The sequence below is a fragment of the Phascolarctos cinereus genome, unplaced genomic scaffold (assembly GCF_003287225.1).
Source record: "Phascolarctos cinereus isolate Bilbo 61053 unplaced genomic scaffold, phaCin_HiC Scaffold_3;HRSCAF=262, whole genome shotgun sequence".
Lineage (NCBI taxonomy): Eukaryota > Metazoa > Chordata > Mammalia > Diprotodontia > Phascolarctidae > Phascolarctos > Phascolarctos cinereus.
Window position 1 is genome coordinate 74,601,099 of NW_027555736.1, and position 14,809 is coordinate 74,615,907.

At 44.1% G+C, this 14,809-nt stretch overlaps 1 protein-coding gene across 2 annotated transcripts in view; it reads left to right on the plus strand.

The window, feature by feature from the left end:
- The window catches only part of SLIT1 (slit guidance ligand 1), a 241,731-nt gene that overhangs the window by 185,781 nt on the left and 41,141 nt on the right, over positions 1 to 14,809 (plus strand). For both annotated transcript variants that reach the window (XM_020997034.2, XM_020997035.2), the window contains exons 14-21: positions 3,119 to 3,282; positions 4,290 to 4,313; positions 4,519 to 4,663; positions 5,933 to 6,007; positions 6,545 to 6,688; positions 8,792 to 8,935; positions 10,271 to 10,437; positions 12,674 to 12,806. In XM_020997034.2, the coding sequence (XP_020852693.1) occupies positions 3,119 to 3,282; positions 4,290 to 4,313; positions 4,519 to 4,663; positions 5,933 to 6,007; positions 6,545 to 6,688; positions 8,792 to 8,935; positions 10,271 to 10,437; positions 12,674 to 12,806 (996 nt within the window). The remainder of the gene's footprint in view (positions 1 to 3,118; positions 3,283 to 4,289; positions 4,314 to 4,518; positions 4,664 to 5,932; positions 6,008 to 6,544; positions 6,689 to 8,791; positions 8,936 to 10,270; positions 10,438 to 12,673; positions 12,807 to 14,809) is intronic.

A 14,809-nucleotide genomic window follows, 5' to 3' on the forward strand; every position in this document is an offset into this window, starting at 1 on the left:
AAGCTAGTACTTGACCAGTAGACATACATGGTCTGTCATTAGGCCTCTGGCTAGGACCTGTCAGAGCTAATTCTCTGCAGATATAACTTTTGAGAACCCAAAGTCATTTCAAATCCAGGAAGAAGCACAAGAATCAGACATTAGTGGAGGTTTTCAAAGCAAGAGAAGAAATGTTTTTTCCACATCATCTTTTCTTGTGCTGATTTTCTGCCCTTTGAAGCTAGGTCTTGCATGAAATGGTTATTTGCATGCAGTATTTAAAGTTATCCATTAACCATTCTTTTTAATCACAGTTGTGAAATTTTACATCCTGCTTTTGCCACAGATCCAGGAAACTTAAAGTGAATATCCTTCCCTTCAACCCCAGAACATTTTAAAATACAGAGTAGACAGATTTCAGCAGAAATATACAGTGATTTCTTCTAAGACAGGCCCAAACTGATGGAAGAAGGCTATTCAGGGGTTGGTGCATTTAAGCATAAGCAGGAATATCACAATGGAGGCTAGAGAGAGTTCACTTACCAGCCCCTCCAATCTGATGAATTTTCAGATAGATGTAAAATCTGCCCTGTAGAGAGTTTGCAGACATATCTTCTTGGCAAAGGTCAGCAGCTGAAAATGGATTAAAAAAAAACCAACTTATATTGGTTTAAAAAGAAGCAATGCAATCTAATGAAAAGAATACCAGATTGGAAGTCCAAGGACCTGGGTTCAAACCCCAAGTTGGGTAGAGCTAATTAACTCTAAGAAAAAAATCAATCTTTATCAGTCAAATCTTTTTGCAGGAACTCAGTTTCCTCATTTGCAAAATTCACGTGTTGAGTGAGAGGTACTGTGGTACAGTAGAAAGGTGCTGCATTTGCTGTTAGAGGGCCTGGGTTTGAATCCAGGCTCTGAGCATACTAGCTGTGTGCACATTGATGAGTAACTTAACCTCTCTGAGTCTATTTCCCCACGTGTAAAATGAGGGGGATTGACTAAAAGACCTTTAAGGCCCCTTCCAGTTCTAAATCTACAAACTGTTCATTGATTCTGGTTCTAAATCTATGATGAAAGGGAGATCTGAGTAACACAGACAGCATTAAAAGACTTTCACCTAAATGTTAGGTGCTTGAGACTTGGGTTTTAGCCTGAGCTGTGTAAGACCTGGCAAACCTGATGAGATGACCTGCGACATTGGGTAGGCAGCATGGTAGAGTGGCAAGGGCCCTGGTCTTTGAGCACAAAGTCCTGGGTTAGTCAGTCAGTCAGTCAGTCGACAAGCATTTGTTAAAGTGCTTACTAGGTGACAAGCATGGGGAATGCAACACATGAAAGAAAGCTGAAAAAAGCGGGGAGAGAAGGTGCCCCTGCAAGATGTCCAAAGAACAGCCAGCTGGGGAATGAAGAAATGGCTGGCCTGGTCACCCTTGTTAAGTGGAGAATCTAGGAGGAGTCCCCCCATCAGAGGGCAGGACCCCAGGGGCAGCTGGTGCTTCTGAGGTGTAAGTGCCAGGGCTGAAGGGATCTTCCAGGATTGGGAGGTTTCTGGGGCATGATGGAAAAGTCCAGAGGAGTGTAGCCTGATGGGGCAGGCTGACAATTAGGAACTATGTGATCATGGGTAAGTCATTTAACCCCTTTAAGGCTTAATTTCTTCATCCATAAAATGGAGATGATGATACTTGAACTGCCTACCTCACAGGGCTGTTGTGAGGAAAGTGCTTTTGCAAACCTTTAATTGCAATATAAATTTGAATGACTGTGTTATTAGTTGTATACCAGGCAACAGGGGGAAAAAGTGCTGCTTTGGATTTTCAGTCAGAGGAATTAACACTGGAGTAAGTTCATAGGTGATGTTATAAGTTGTTCTTCAGATCTGGTCTTGGTTTGGAGAGGTGAGCTCAGTCAATGAAGCAGAGAACTCTTGGGGCTATAATGGGGTTAATCCCCAGAAGGACCAGTTAGATTTACACAGAGGACAGCCGTGAGTTCCCTAATCACTGACCACAAATTCTGAGTCTCATCTAGTTGTTTTAGAAATATATTCTGCTGGCCACTTGGGGGGCCAAGTGAAAGGCCATGGGTGGTCCTTGGCAAATCCAGGAAACATAAAGAATAAGGATTTCCTGTTGAGCATCTGTAGTATCTGCCTTGTAGACAGGAGAATGGCAGAAAGTGATACGGTATACATCTCTGTCCTGTGCTTTGGGCATAGCCCTGCCTGAGGCTGGGAAGATGGACAAGATGACCTTTTTAAAGCTGGCAATTCTGTGAAAATCATCTCCAGGTCAGGGATTCCCAACAGGGCCATCACAATGGATTGGTTGATTATGAGGCTGAAGCCTCTGTTCATTCTGGCTCCTTATAAGCATGAAGGCTTTTGACAGGCCCGAAGATCCCAGGGAGCCAAGTGAAAGAGAAGCAATTGCCTGGAATTTTAAATGTACGGAAGCCAGAGGGAGGGAGTGTGTTGCTAGAGGCTGAGGGAGCATCCCATTCCTCAGCTCCTTCCTCTTCATCCCTTCACCTCCTAGCATTCCTTGGGCTGCAGCTACAAGTCCCAAGGTTGAAGGCACCCATAGGTGACTGAACCTACACTCCTCTTCCTGTGAAACACACTCCAGTGGCCCCTTTCCTTGTGATCTTTAGCCCAAACTTGCGTCATCTCACCCTTTCCAATCAGCATCCTCCTCACATTTCCCCATCACTCCGTATAACATGCCCCTGCCGTTCTTTTCCAGCTCATGTCCCACCTCCTTCCACATCAGCTCCCTCACCACTCCCCTCCTTTCCCTGTCATCTTGACCCACAGCCCCTCATCCCTCTCTGTCAGCTCCTCACCTCTTCCCACCACTCTCCATAACACCCCCAACCCTGCCTCGTTAGCCCTCTTGACCACCAACTACCCTTTCATTCCCATCAGTTCCCCTGCCCTGTACCCATGGTTGAGCAATGTCCTCCTGCCAGCACCATCTCCTGCCCAGTGTTTTGCTTCTCTTCCAATCCCTTCCCTCACCTTCATGGCTAACTAGGCTTTAAGGGAAGAGTAGGGAAAAATGTTTGGAGAGGGGGACCAGCCTAGATGAAGGCTTTTATCCTTTTTTCTCTATTCTCTATTTGTCTTCACTTTGGAAAGACACCTGGCTCAAAATCCATTCATCTGTGACTGCAACCTGAAGTGGTTGGCAGACTTCTTACGCAGTAATCCCATCGAGACGAGCGGAGCCCGCTGTGCCAGCCCCCGCCGCCTAGCCAACAAGCGCATTGGGCAGATCAAAAGCAAGAAATTCAGGTGCTCAGGTAACTGTCTTTCTGCCTCCTTCTTTCTCGGGGATGAAGAAATGGGAGCCCAGAATTGTCTTGGAAGTTTTAGGACTCAAGAGTTAATAGAAACAACCCCACATGCCCTTGTCACCAGACTGCCCATCAGAGTTCTTCGAATGACTTTTTGATCTCTTGGGAGACCTGAGAACTGAGAACCCACTGACAGTGAGATCAGAGGTCCTCTAATCCTTCGAGCAGTAGGAGTGCTTTCTGCAACTTAAACCAATATAGGTGTCATGTGGATTGGGACAGTGGGGCTCAGTGTTTGGGACTGAGAGTCACAGCCCTTGAACTCTATGTCAGGTTCTCGCATGGGAAGCATTGAAAACCAAACTGAGTCGAGACCTGGGTTCTGGTACTGGCTCTGCAGCCTCCTAACTGAGTAACCTTGGGCAGGTCTTGGATTCTCTGAGCCTCTGTTTTCTCATCTGTAAAATGGGAGAGTTTGACTAGATGGCCTCTAAAATCTCTCTCGGATCTAAGATATTTTGTTACTATGTCATCCTGACCTTTCCTTTGCCACTATGGATCTTTTCTCTAGCTTATTTTTTAGCTCCTCGGCCTGAACACACAATACAAATAGGATGCTACCTTTTGGCATCGGTCGCAGAATGTCGGGGCTGCACCATGGAGATCCTGCCCAAACCCCTCGTTTTCAGAGGATCTCGTGCTGAAGGGGACCTTAGAAGGCCATCTGGTCCAACTCTCCCATTTTGCAGAAGAGAATTGAGGCCTAGAGAGATTCAGTAACTTGTTCAATGTCACACAGATAATAGGTGGCAAGTGTAGGATTTTGCCTTTGGAAATGAGAGCTTTTCTATAACTTATAAAGCCATGACTTTAGGCCTTCAAATTCTATCCCTGGGTCATCTCTGTGTGAGTTGTTAGATTGGAGCAGGTGCAGGTACAGATTCCCACTCTGTTCTCTACACAATCAGCCAGTTCTTTGTTTGTTTGTTTGTTTGTTTGTTTTTTCTCTACAGCAAAAGAGCAGTACTTCCTTCCAGGTAAGGGACCTCTGAGGAATGTGGATGAGAAAAGAGATCCCTGTGTGTGCCCTGGGAGGGTTTGTGTGGTGGAGGGCATGGACAAAGGTCTTGATGTCTCTGCATGCCTAACTGGGACAGGTTAGATTTAGTCTCTTTTATGAACAGGGTGGTCCTGTACCAAGCACCCCTTCCTGATTTCTTATGACTGTTTCCCTCGAGCCAGGCACAGAGGATTACCAGTTGAACAGTGAGTGCAACAGTGATGCTGTCTGTCCTCACAAATGCCGATGTGAATCCAACGTGGTGGAATGTTCCAACCTGAAACTTACCAAGATCCCAGAACGAATTCCACAGTCCACTGCAGAGCTGTGAGGGCACCTCCTCTGCCACCCTGACCTGAGTCTCCCCCTCCCCTCTCCCTTTCTCCCTCCCTCCTTCTTCCCCTTCCCCTCTGCCTCTCTCCTTCCCCCTTTTGTATTCCCCCCTTTTGTTCTTTCTTGGGTTCTAGCTTTGTTTCTCTACAGCTGTCATAGAGACAGTTTCCTAGTTCTGTTCAATCTTGGGGACTGCTAGGGGTGGGGTTAGTTACCCCCATCACAATCATTATTATATCCTAGGCATATGTAGGTACTGTGGCTATTAGGGTAACCTCCACCTATCCTGGGACCTCTCCTTCCAGGGGCTTTTGAAACCAGTAGGACAATTGAAAGATTGAATTGGCAGATGACCATCCACCATGAACATCGAGGGGATGGCTGAGTCCTACCCTTCAGTGAGATGTCTGGACAGTTTTGCTCCTTTGCTGCCAACTCGCTGACTAACTTTGGACAGTGTTCTCTATTTGAACCCCAGTTTCTCATCCTATAATTACGTATAATTATGCCTCCCTCCTACCTAAGCAATATTGTAAGGGTAAATATGTATTCATATAAACCAATGACCCTATTCTTCTTGGAGGGAGTGTGAGATATGTGTCTATTTGCTCTTGAGCCTGAAGACTGAACTTGGGCAAATGTGAAACAGGGATTAGAAAAGTAAAGTTCTATCCATAGTTCTGTTCCGATAGATATTCATTTGTTGCCTTAAGTAGGAGCTTCTGATTTTCTGTGTGCTTGTGAAATTCAAACATATTATGGATTTTGCTATAGTCAATTGAAACCTCATTTAAACCAAATTAACAAATATTTGCCTACTTTAACAAATATTTGCCAAATAAACCCTAAGCTAAAAAAAAAAGATTTTAATGGAAAATAGTAAAAACATGACCTTAGTGAATAGCTTTGATAATATCTCCTTTTTCAGGATACTCTTTAGAACGATTAGCCAAAGTTTGACCTTAATCTATTGCATATGTGCATTTATCAACATATGCAAACATTTGATATATTATGTCATTTATTTATTCATATTGCAAAGATATTTTTAATATTTTCACTGTTTTAGCTCTAGGTCTATCATATTATTCTAACAGGATCAGACAATCTGACTTAATGAGTATACTCTCTTTGAAGTGGTGACATATCTTTATGGAATTCCCCGCAGATGCCTCTATAATGCTATCATCTGATAGGTTCTTCATTTGGAAGTGACTGTAACTTCTCCCATTCAGTTCCTCTTCTCTTCTTTGCCTACCACAGACGGTTGAACAACAATGAAATCTCAATCTTAGAGGCCACTGGGATTTTTAAAAAACTTCCACATCTGAAGAAAATGTGAGTCAACTTGATTCAACAGATATTCTGCAAGCCTCTAGAATGTGTAGAGTTCTGTACTTGGTGATACAAGGATGAATAAGACACAGAGTTTGCCCTCAAGGAATTTATAGTCTAGTAGGAGAATATATTATATACACAAAAATTATAACCTTAATGAATCCATAAGGGAAGGAGGAGAAGATCATCTTCCTCTTATGAGGATCAGGAAAGGTGTCGTAGATGGGATGGCATTTCGCTGGAGGCTGAAGGATTGGATAGGACTTCAGCATGCCCAGATTTTTGGGTTGAAGAGAAATTCTAAACATCAGGAATAATGTGGTGGTAGGAGAACTTTCTGTTAGAGAGCAGATGCTAACCAGGAGATCAGATAGATGAAGGTTTCTGGTTGGATGGGAGTTTCTCTGGGGTCCAGGGACAAAATCTGAGAGAAATCTAAGGAGAAAGGAAGGAAAAGAATAGCCTTCATGAATCTACAGTCTTGGATTCAAAGCCCTCATGTGGTTCCCATTTCTCTTCCTCTCCTGCTGTCCCCAGTAACCTCAGCAACAACAAGGTGGCTGAGATAGAAGATGGTGCCTTTGAGGGGGCAGCCTCAGTGAGTGAGTTGCACCTGACAGTCAATCAGTTGGAATCCATCCGGAGTGGCATGTTCCGGGGTCTAGATGGCCTGAGGACCCTGTGAGTGCCTGGGAGACAGCAAGTGGGAGAGGGATCAATGGATTTGGACGCATAAAATAATAGCTCTGTGGATTTAGACAATTTGTATTAAAATGAAAGGGGAACAGGAGCAAGGAAGATGGGGTGATCTGTAGGAAAATGGGGTTGCCAACAGATAATGGGAATTCTCATTGTTGTTGCCTGGTTACAAAAAAAAATAGTATTTTTAGTACTATCTAGGTTATAAAAGGCTATTAGGTCACAAAGTCTTTATTGTCACCAGCTGAGGGCTTAGGGGTCTTTCTTGTGCCCATGAGTAATCTAAGTCATCCTCATGTCCTAAGAGTAAGTCATCACAATACCAACACACTGAAGGGCCAACCTTGAGTGCAGAAGAACCATTGTAGGTAGTTAAGATATATAGATATAGATAGATACATGTATGTACAGAATACATATATATGTATACATAAGGACACATGTAATCACATGTATGTATTTGGTCTGGACTTGGATTGCACTGGTGTAGGGAATTCCCAGTAGGAAAACGAGATCAGCACTTTCTCTGTAATCTATAGTCTTAGGGAATTGCCGGGGACACTGAGAGGTTAAGTGCCTTGGGAACACAGCGTCACCCAGCCAGCATGAGACAGGGTGAGGTGGAATTCATCTTCCTGACTCAGGGGCCGCCTTTCTCTCATCATTATGCTGTGCTACCTCTGATCCCTATACAGGGGAAATCATAATGCTGGTGCAAAAGAAAGAATTCCTACACACACACACACACACACACACATATACATACATACATGTATGTACATATATACACATACATGTCAGTCAACGAGCAGGAGGTATGGGATGTAAGCTGGATTTTGAAGGACACCAGGGAACATAAGAGGCAGGGGACACAGGGCAGAGCCTTCCAGGCCTGGAGGACAGCCAGTACAAAGGCTGTGCAAAGTACAAAGACAGGAAAGGAAGTAGTATTGTGTGTATGCGTATGTGTGTGTGTGTGTGTGTGTGTGTGTGTGTGTGTGTACACAAAATGGATGTGTACATAGGAGAAGTTGTTTTTGTTTGATTGTGGAAGTAAGCAGGAGAGATAGCATGGGGGGGGATAAAGGTAGCTGGATCCCTCTTCCTTCCTTCCTTCCTTCCTTCCTTCCTTCCTTCCTTCCTTCCTTCCTTCCTTCCTTCCTTCCAATCAAGGTTAAGTGACTTCCCAGAGTCACACAGCTAATAAGTATCTGAGGTCAAATTTAAACTCAGGTCCCTCTGACTCCAGGGCCAGTGCTCTATCTGCTGTCTCATCCACCCCCACCCCCCATTTATTTCAAAGGAACTTAGATTTTTAAAAAGGAACAGAGTTCCAGAACTGAGTTCCAGACTTTCTTTTGCCACTTGCTAAAATCTGTGACTTTGACCAAGTTACTTCTCTCTGGGCTATAGTTTTTTCATCTGTTTAAATGAGGAGTTTGTATTAAATCAGAGCTTGTTAACCTGGGGTCTGTGGAAATATTTCAGGAGGGGGCGTCATAAACTTAGATGAGAAAAAAATATTACACAATTATTTACACTCTCCTATAACTGAAATTGAGAATTTCCTTCAATTACGTAGACAGCATGCTGCAGATTTTACTGCTTAGCAGAAGTAGCATTAGGTTTTGTCACCAGTAGAAATCACAGATGCTTGCATATCACATTACTGTTGCCAACATTACCTCAACATATCATTTACCCTTATTACGACTTCAACGTTATCATAGTTATTAGACCCACTGCTAGAGCACATGTGATTACAGTCTTCCTAGTCACAAACTTTTTTGGTATCATTGGTTTCCTTTGTAATTCTCCGTATTTCGTTTATTTTTTGTGTATTTATGTATTTATTTTATACATTTAAAAGCATTATTGTGCAAAGGGGTCCCTAGGCTTCACCAGACCCCCAGAGGGTTAGACCTAAACCCGTTTGGACCCCCTGACCAGAATGATTTCTAAGATCTCTTCTGCCTCCAACGTCTGTGAATTTAGGAGGGGGGTTCGCTGGGGAAGTGGGTTAGGTAGACAAGTGTTTCTGAGCGCAGAGGAGCCCTGCTCTCCCTTCTCTCCTTGTCTTTGTAGGATGCTGAGGAGCAATCGCGTCAGCTGTATCCACAATGACAGCTTCACAGGCCTCCGAAACGTCCGGCTCCTCTCCCTCTATGATAACCAGATCACCACCATCTCGCCAGGAGCCTTTGACACCCTCCAGTCTCTCTCCACTCTGTAAGTCCAGAGCCCTCGGAGGCAGCAGCCCTGGTGGCGGAGCTGGCAGCTCCGTGTCCCCGAGGGCTGGCTGGCATCCCCCGAAGTGGCCCCAGCACCCTTTACCCCTGTTCCCATTGCTAAGATCTTTCTGAGTGTCGTAGACCAAAACTTGTTATAGATGTGCCTGGATTAGAATATGAGATGTGACTATTCAATGATCGACTTCTTTTTTAAACAAACAGACATACTAGTTCTTATACTTGCAAATGATTGGCGTCCCCTTCAGAGCAGTTCCTCAGGGGGTTGTATGCTTGGTCTGATAAGCCACCGTTGCCCAGACTATTCGTAGCCCCTCGCTGGGAACTGTTGGCAGAGTCCAAGGCACATCTGAGGCAGGTTTTCATGTGTGGTCAAGAAGCTGACTCCAAAGGCATTTCCCAAAGAGGAATTCCAAGAAAGATTTTTCACCAGGGGTACTGAAATAAGCATATGGTGTCAGAAGGGGACCCAGAGCATTTAGGGGTGTCATTTGTGGTGCTCTTGTTGACTTGTTAGTCTGCTTACTCTAATGACGGACTTCAGTGCACCTGTAGCTTTGCAAATGTTGCATAGTAGCACTTCTAATACCCAGGCACATGTAGCAGCTATGCAGTGTTTAGCTCATGAATGAAGTTAGATGACAGAGACTAGCGTGTTGGGCTTGGAGTCAGGAAGACCAGAGTTCAATTTCTGTCTCAGACAATTACTAGCTGTGTGACTTTTAACCCGTCTGCCTCATTGTTCTCTTCTGTAAAATGAGGATAATTATCAAAAGGGGGCAATTAGGGAGCACCATAGTGCACAGAGCAGCATGCCTACAGTCAGGAAGACTCATCTTGCTGAGTTCAAATCACTTACTAGTTGTGTGACCCAGGGCAAATTACATAACCTGTCTGCCTCATTGTTCTCTTCTGTAAAATGGAAATAATAATAGCACTTATGTCATAAGGAGGCAACTAGGTGGCGCTGTAGTGCACAGAGCGCCAGGCCGAGAGTCAGGGAAACTCATCTTCCTGGGTTCAAATCACTTACTGGTTGTGTGACCCCGGGCGAGTCACTTAACTCTTTCCCTCAGTTTCCTTACCTGTAAAATGAGCTGGAGAAGGAAATGGCAAAGCACTCCAGCATCTTTGCCAAGAAGGGGTCATGAAGGGTTAGACATCACTGAAACGACTACCTCGTGGGATTGTAATTATTAAATGAGATAATATATGTTAAGAGGTTTGCATACCTGAAAGTGCAACATAAATGTTAAGTATTGCTACTGCCTCTGCTGCTGTCATTATTGTCATTCTTATGTCCTTGTCCTTTCAGAAACCTCCTGGCTAATCCATTTAACTGTAACTGCCAGCTGGCCTGGCTCGGGGACTGGCTTCGTAAGAGGAAGATTGTGACGGGGAACCCCCGGTGCCAGAACCCGGACTTCCTACGGCAGATCCCCCTGCAGGATGTGGCCTTCCCCGACTTCAGGTGTGAGGAAGGTAACTCACAGGCATCCTGGGGGAGGTGGAGCCTGAGCTGGGGGTTCTCCTGGGAGCTGGTTAGGAGAAGAGGTCACATGCTTACCTTTCCTCCTTGCAGAGGCACAGCTAGGGCTTTGCTGATAGCAGAGGGCTCCGGGTGAGCCAGCTCTCCTTGGACCCCACAGCACTGCTATGTGCTAGAGACGTGTAGAGGCTAGATCTGACCTTCAGGCCTGGACATGCACACCTTCCACCTTCCCCTGTACTCACCTCACCAGGTCATCCCTCCTCACTTTTGAATCTTTCCAGGAAAGAACATCTCTTGGGTCCCAAGACATATCACCTCCTTGACATCTTCCCAGGAAGGAGATGATTCCTGGCTCATGTACACACTCATTCCTGTATATCCTGATCTTGGTTCTTTCTTGGCTCCTAATCAGGAATCCTGCACCCTGCACCTCTCCCCTGCTCCCAATACCAGGTGTTAGAGCCTTTCCTTACAAGATTACTCTCTATCTACTCTATATTTCTTGTATGGACCCATTTTTATACCCGATGTCTTCCCATTAAAATGTAAACTCCTTGAAGGCAGGAGTTGATTTTCCCTTTCTTTATATCCCCAGCACTTATGGCACATAGGAAGGGCTTAATCAATGCTTGTTGATTCATTGATTGCATAGTACAGAAACTTTAGGGTTAATGGTGAGAACTCCTGGCTTCTCTGGCAGTTCAGGGATCACCTAAATTTGGGGAGAATAAGAAAACCCTCTTTTTTAATAATTTATTTTGAATTATCAACAATCACTTCCATAAGCTTTTGAGTTTTAAATTTTTCTCCCCCTCCTTCCCTACCTCCGTTCCCAAGATGGCATGCAATCAAATATAGGCTATACATATACATTCCTATTAAACATGTTTTCACATTAGTCATGTTGTAAGGAAGAATTAGAACCAATAGAGGAACCACCAGGAAGAGGAAACAAAACTCAACAGAAGAAAAAAATAGCAAATAGTATGCTTCGCTCTTCATTTAGACTCCATGGTTCTTTTTTTGGATGTGGATAGCATTTTCCATCATGAGGCCTTTGGAGATGTTTTAGATCCTTGTGTTGCTGAGAAGGTTAAGGCTATCAATATTAGTCATCGCACAATGTGGCTATTACTGTGTGCAATGACAAAACCCTCTCTTATGGCCTCCTGAGGGGGATACTGAACTGGAGGTGCTGATTTTAGCATCTGCTGTCTGCATAGCCCTTCCCTAGTCAAAAGTCAAGCGTTGTTTGGACCCTGTCATAGGGTGAGTTGTGCAGGACTCTAACAAATATCGTGCCTCACCCTTTTCTCCCATGTCTGCATTAAGTCTCCTGTTGGGAATGTGAATCAGCCTATCCCCCTGTGTGCCTGACCTGACTTCCAGCTAAACTAGGCCAGAGAAATCTATCAAATTCTTGCTGCATCCATAAGACCCAAGGCTATTCTTTGGTTATCAAGGTGGAGGAGGGTACAGCTAAAGAGGTTGAGGAGACTTGGGCAGAATCTAGAATCAGAATCTCAGAACTTGAAGCAACTGTGAGGGTCATTTAGTATGACTGCCTATGTGAAGCATCACATCAAATTATGTTGAAAGAAAGATATAATTTTTTTGCCATCCAAGTTTATGAACCACCTTAAATTTATCCACAGATTGGCTCCAGGTTAAAAACTAAGGAAATTAGAGATATAGTTAAAAATATAAGCTAGTAAAGGTCCAGCTGAACTTATGCATCATAAATTCATAAGGAATGATTTCCTGAGATTAGTTTGATTTCATGAGTTATTCCAGGATGCTTTGGTAGCCCCAGAAACAGAGAATTTGGCTGGGGGTGGGTGGGCTGTCCACAGGTGAGGGTTCACAGGTCAAGGTGGTAGAAGGTCAAGGGAAAGTTATTCTCAGGTAGTAGTTGTTGAAGCACTAAAGGGTCAGATGACTGGATCATGTTTGTGAAGTGGCAAGTAAAGGCCAAATGAGGGAGATAGAGATTAAGTGGACATAATCAATATCCTTACTAAAATGTAGCACTCAGACCTAAAAATCTGATTATGAGAAGTTCTATTGAGAAAGGACCTGCTGTTGATAATACTGGGAGATCAGGTTAGTGTCCAGAAACAATGTCTTCAGTTCCCAAGGAACTTAGCTGAGCCTTGACTATGGAAGGCTGAAGGCAAGAAAGGTGGGGCCCTTCAGTGATCATCCTTTCATTGATTTCCTCTCCAGGTCAGGAGGAAGGAGGCTGCCTCCCGCGGCCACAGTGCCCACAGGAATGCACCTGCCTTGATACTGTCGTCCGCTGTAGCAACAAACATCTTCGGGCTCTCCCCAAGGGCATCCCCAAGAATGTCACTGAGCTGTGAGTGGCACCATCAGTGGGTTCCTCCAGCCCCTTCTGGCTTAGCTAAGGCCATGCAGGGTTTTTGGGGGTGGGGGGGGAAGAAATGCGGGGTTTCCTTTTGTTATTAATATTAAAAATCTCATGTATCTATAGCTCTTTGTATCTATTTAGATAGATATAGATATCTAGATAGATGTGTCTAGCTATCTAAATAGATAAATCTGGACATAAACATAGACATAGACAGACATAGACATAGATATAGACATAGACGTACACATAGACATAGATATTGGCTTGCCACTTACAAAGCACTTTCCTTATAACAACCCTGTGAGGTGGAGAGAACAAATACTGTTGTCATTTGTTTAGATCACCTTCACTGGTGTGAGGAGCTTCCCATGCATAAACTCCCTCCAGCAAAGGAGATTTTTAATTTAGCTATAATTTGGAGTATTAGAAAATCATCTGGGTCAATAATAGGAGGGAGTGACTTGTCCTCATCACACCAAGTGATTATGCAATGAATAGATTCCTGACCCAGAGTCAGGAGGAACTGGGTTCAAATCCTGGCTCTGTTTAATCTCTCTGGGTCTCAAGTTTCTAATCTTGAAAATTAGAGGTAGTTTTGCCAAAGGAGGTAATAATTTTAAAGCGCTTAGCAAAATGCCTGGTACATAGCCTATATAAATGTTAGTTGTTTTATTGTTACTGTTGTTGCCTTGAAGAGAAAAGCCTTAAGGGGAACATGACAGCTGACTGCAAGTATTTTAAGAGCAGTCCCATGGAAAAGGGATTAGACTTATTCTGTCTAGTCCCAGAGGAAGGAAGTAGGAGCAGGAAACAGAATTGGCCAAGAGGTAGATTGAGATTTGAAAAGTTTCCGACCATGAAAGCCACCCAGAAGTGGAATGGGCTGCCTTTGGAGGTAGTCAGGCAATCAATAAACATTTATTAAGCACCTACTATAGGTCAGACAGTGTTCTAAGTACTGGGGACACAAAGTAAGCTAAAAGACGGTTCCAGCTTTCAAGGAGCTCACAGACTAATGAGGGAGAACATGAAATCAACTGTATATAGTGAAGCTATATACATGATAAATTGGAAATAACCAACAGAGGGAAGGTACTAGAATTAAAGAAGGAAGGCTTCCTGCAGGAGGTAAGATTTTAGCTGGGGCTTGAAGGAAGCCAGGGAAACCAAGAGGCAGAGATGTGGAAGGAGAGAATTAGGGGGGCAACCAGTGAAAAATGCCCAGAGTTGGGAAATGGAGTATCTTGTTTGAGGAACAGCAAGGAAACCATAATCACTGGATCACAGTGGGGACCTGGGAGACCACTTGGCAAGCCCATTGTAGATAGGAGCCATTTTCAGTTGCGTTACACTAGATTCCCTCTGAGTTCTTTTCCAACTTCGAGGTGGTTCCATACAACTGTCAATCTATGATCTTAAGAGTTGTCACATGTAAGTCGTGGTATGATCAGTGCCAAAATTAATGATACAGAGGATTTGAGTTACTGGGGACCAGAGAAGAAGGAGATCAGAATGGACTGGGGCAGTGAGGGAAGGAAAGGCCTGCTGAAGGAGGTGAAACTTGAGCTGGTCCTTGAAGGATGGGAAGAATTTGGATACATGGGGAAAATTTGAAAAAGGCCAATTTGGAGTTGAAGCTTCAAGATGGCACTGATCCTATTATGTTCAAGGGACAATGAGGAAATATGACTGTGTCGGAGTAGAAAGTTTGTGTGGGATTTAGATCATGTGGGATGGGTGGGATGGAGCCAGACTGTGAAGAGTCTTGGATGCTACTCTGTGCTTTTTATCTTGTAGATGATGGGGGTTGAGGGACACAAAAAACTTTTGAATAGTGGATTAATATAATGAAAGCAATGTTTTAGAAAGTTTAGTCTAGGAGCAGAGTGGAGACTGAATTGAAGGAGAATAACCGAAGACAGGGAGACCCATTAGAAGACTAACATTCCTGGGCACTTCTTAGTTCAGTAAGACCACCTGTAGGTTGC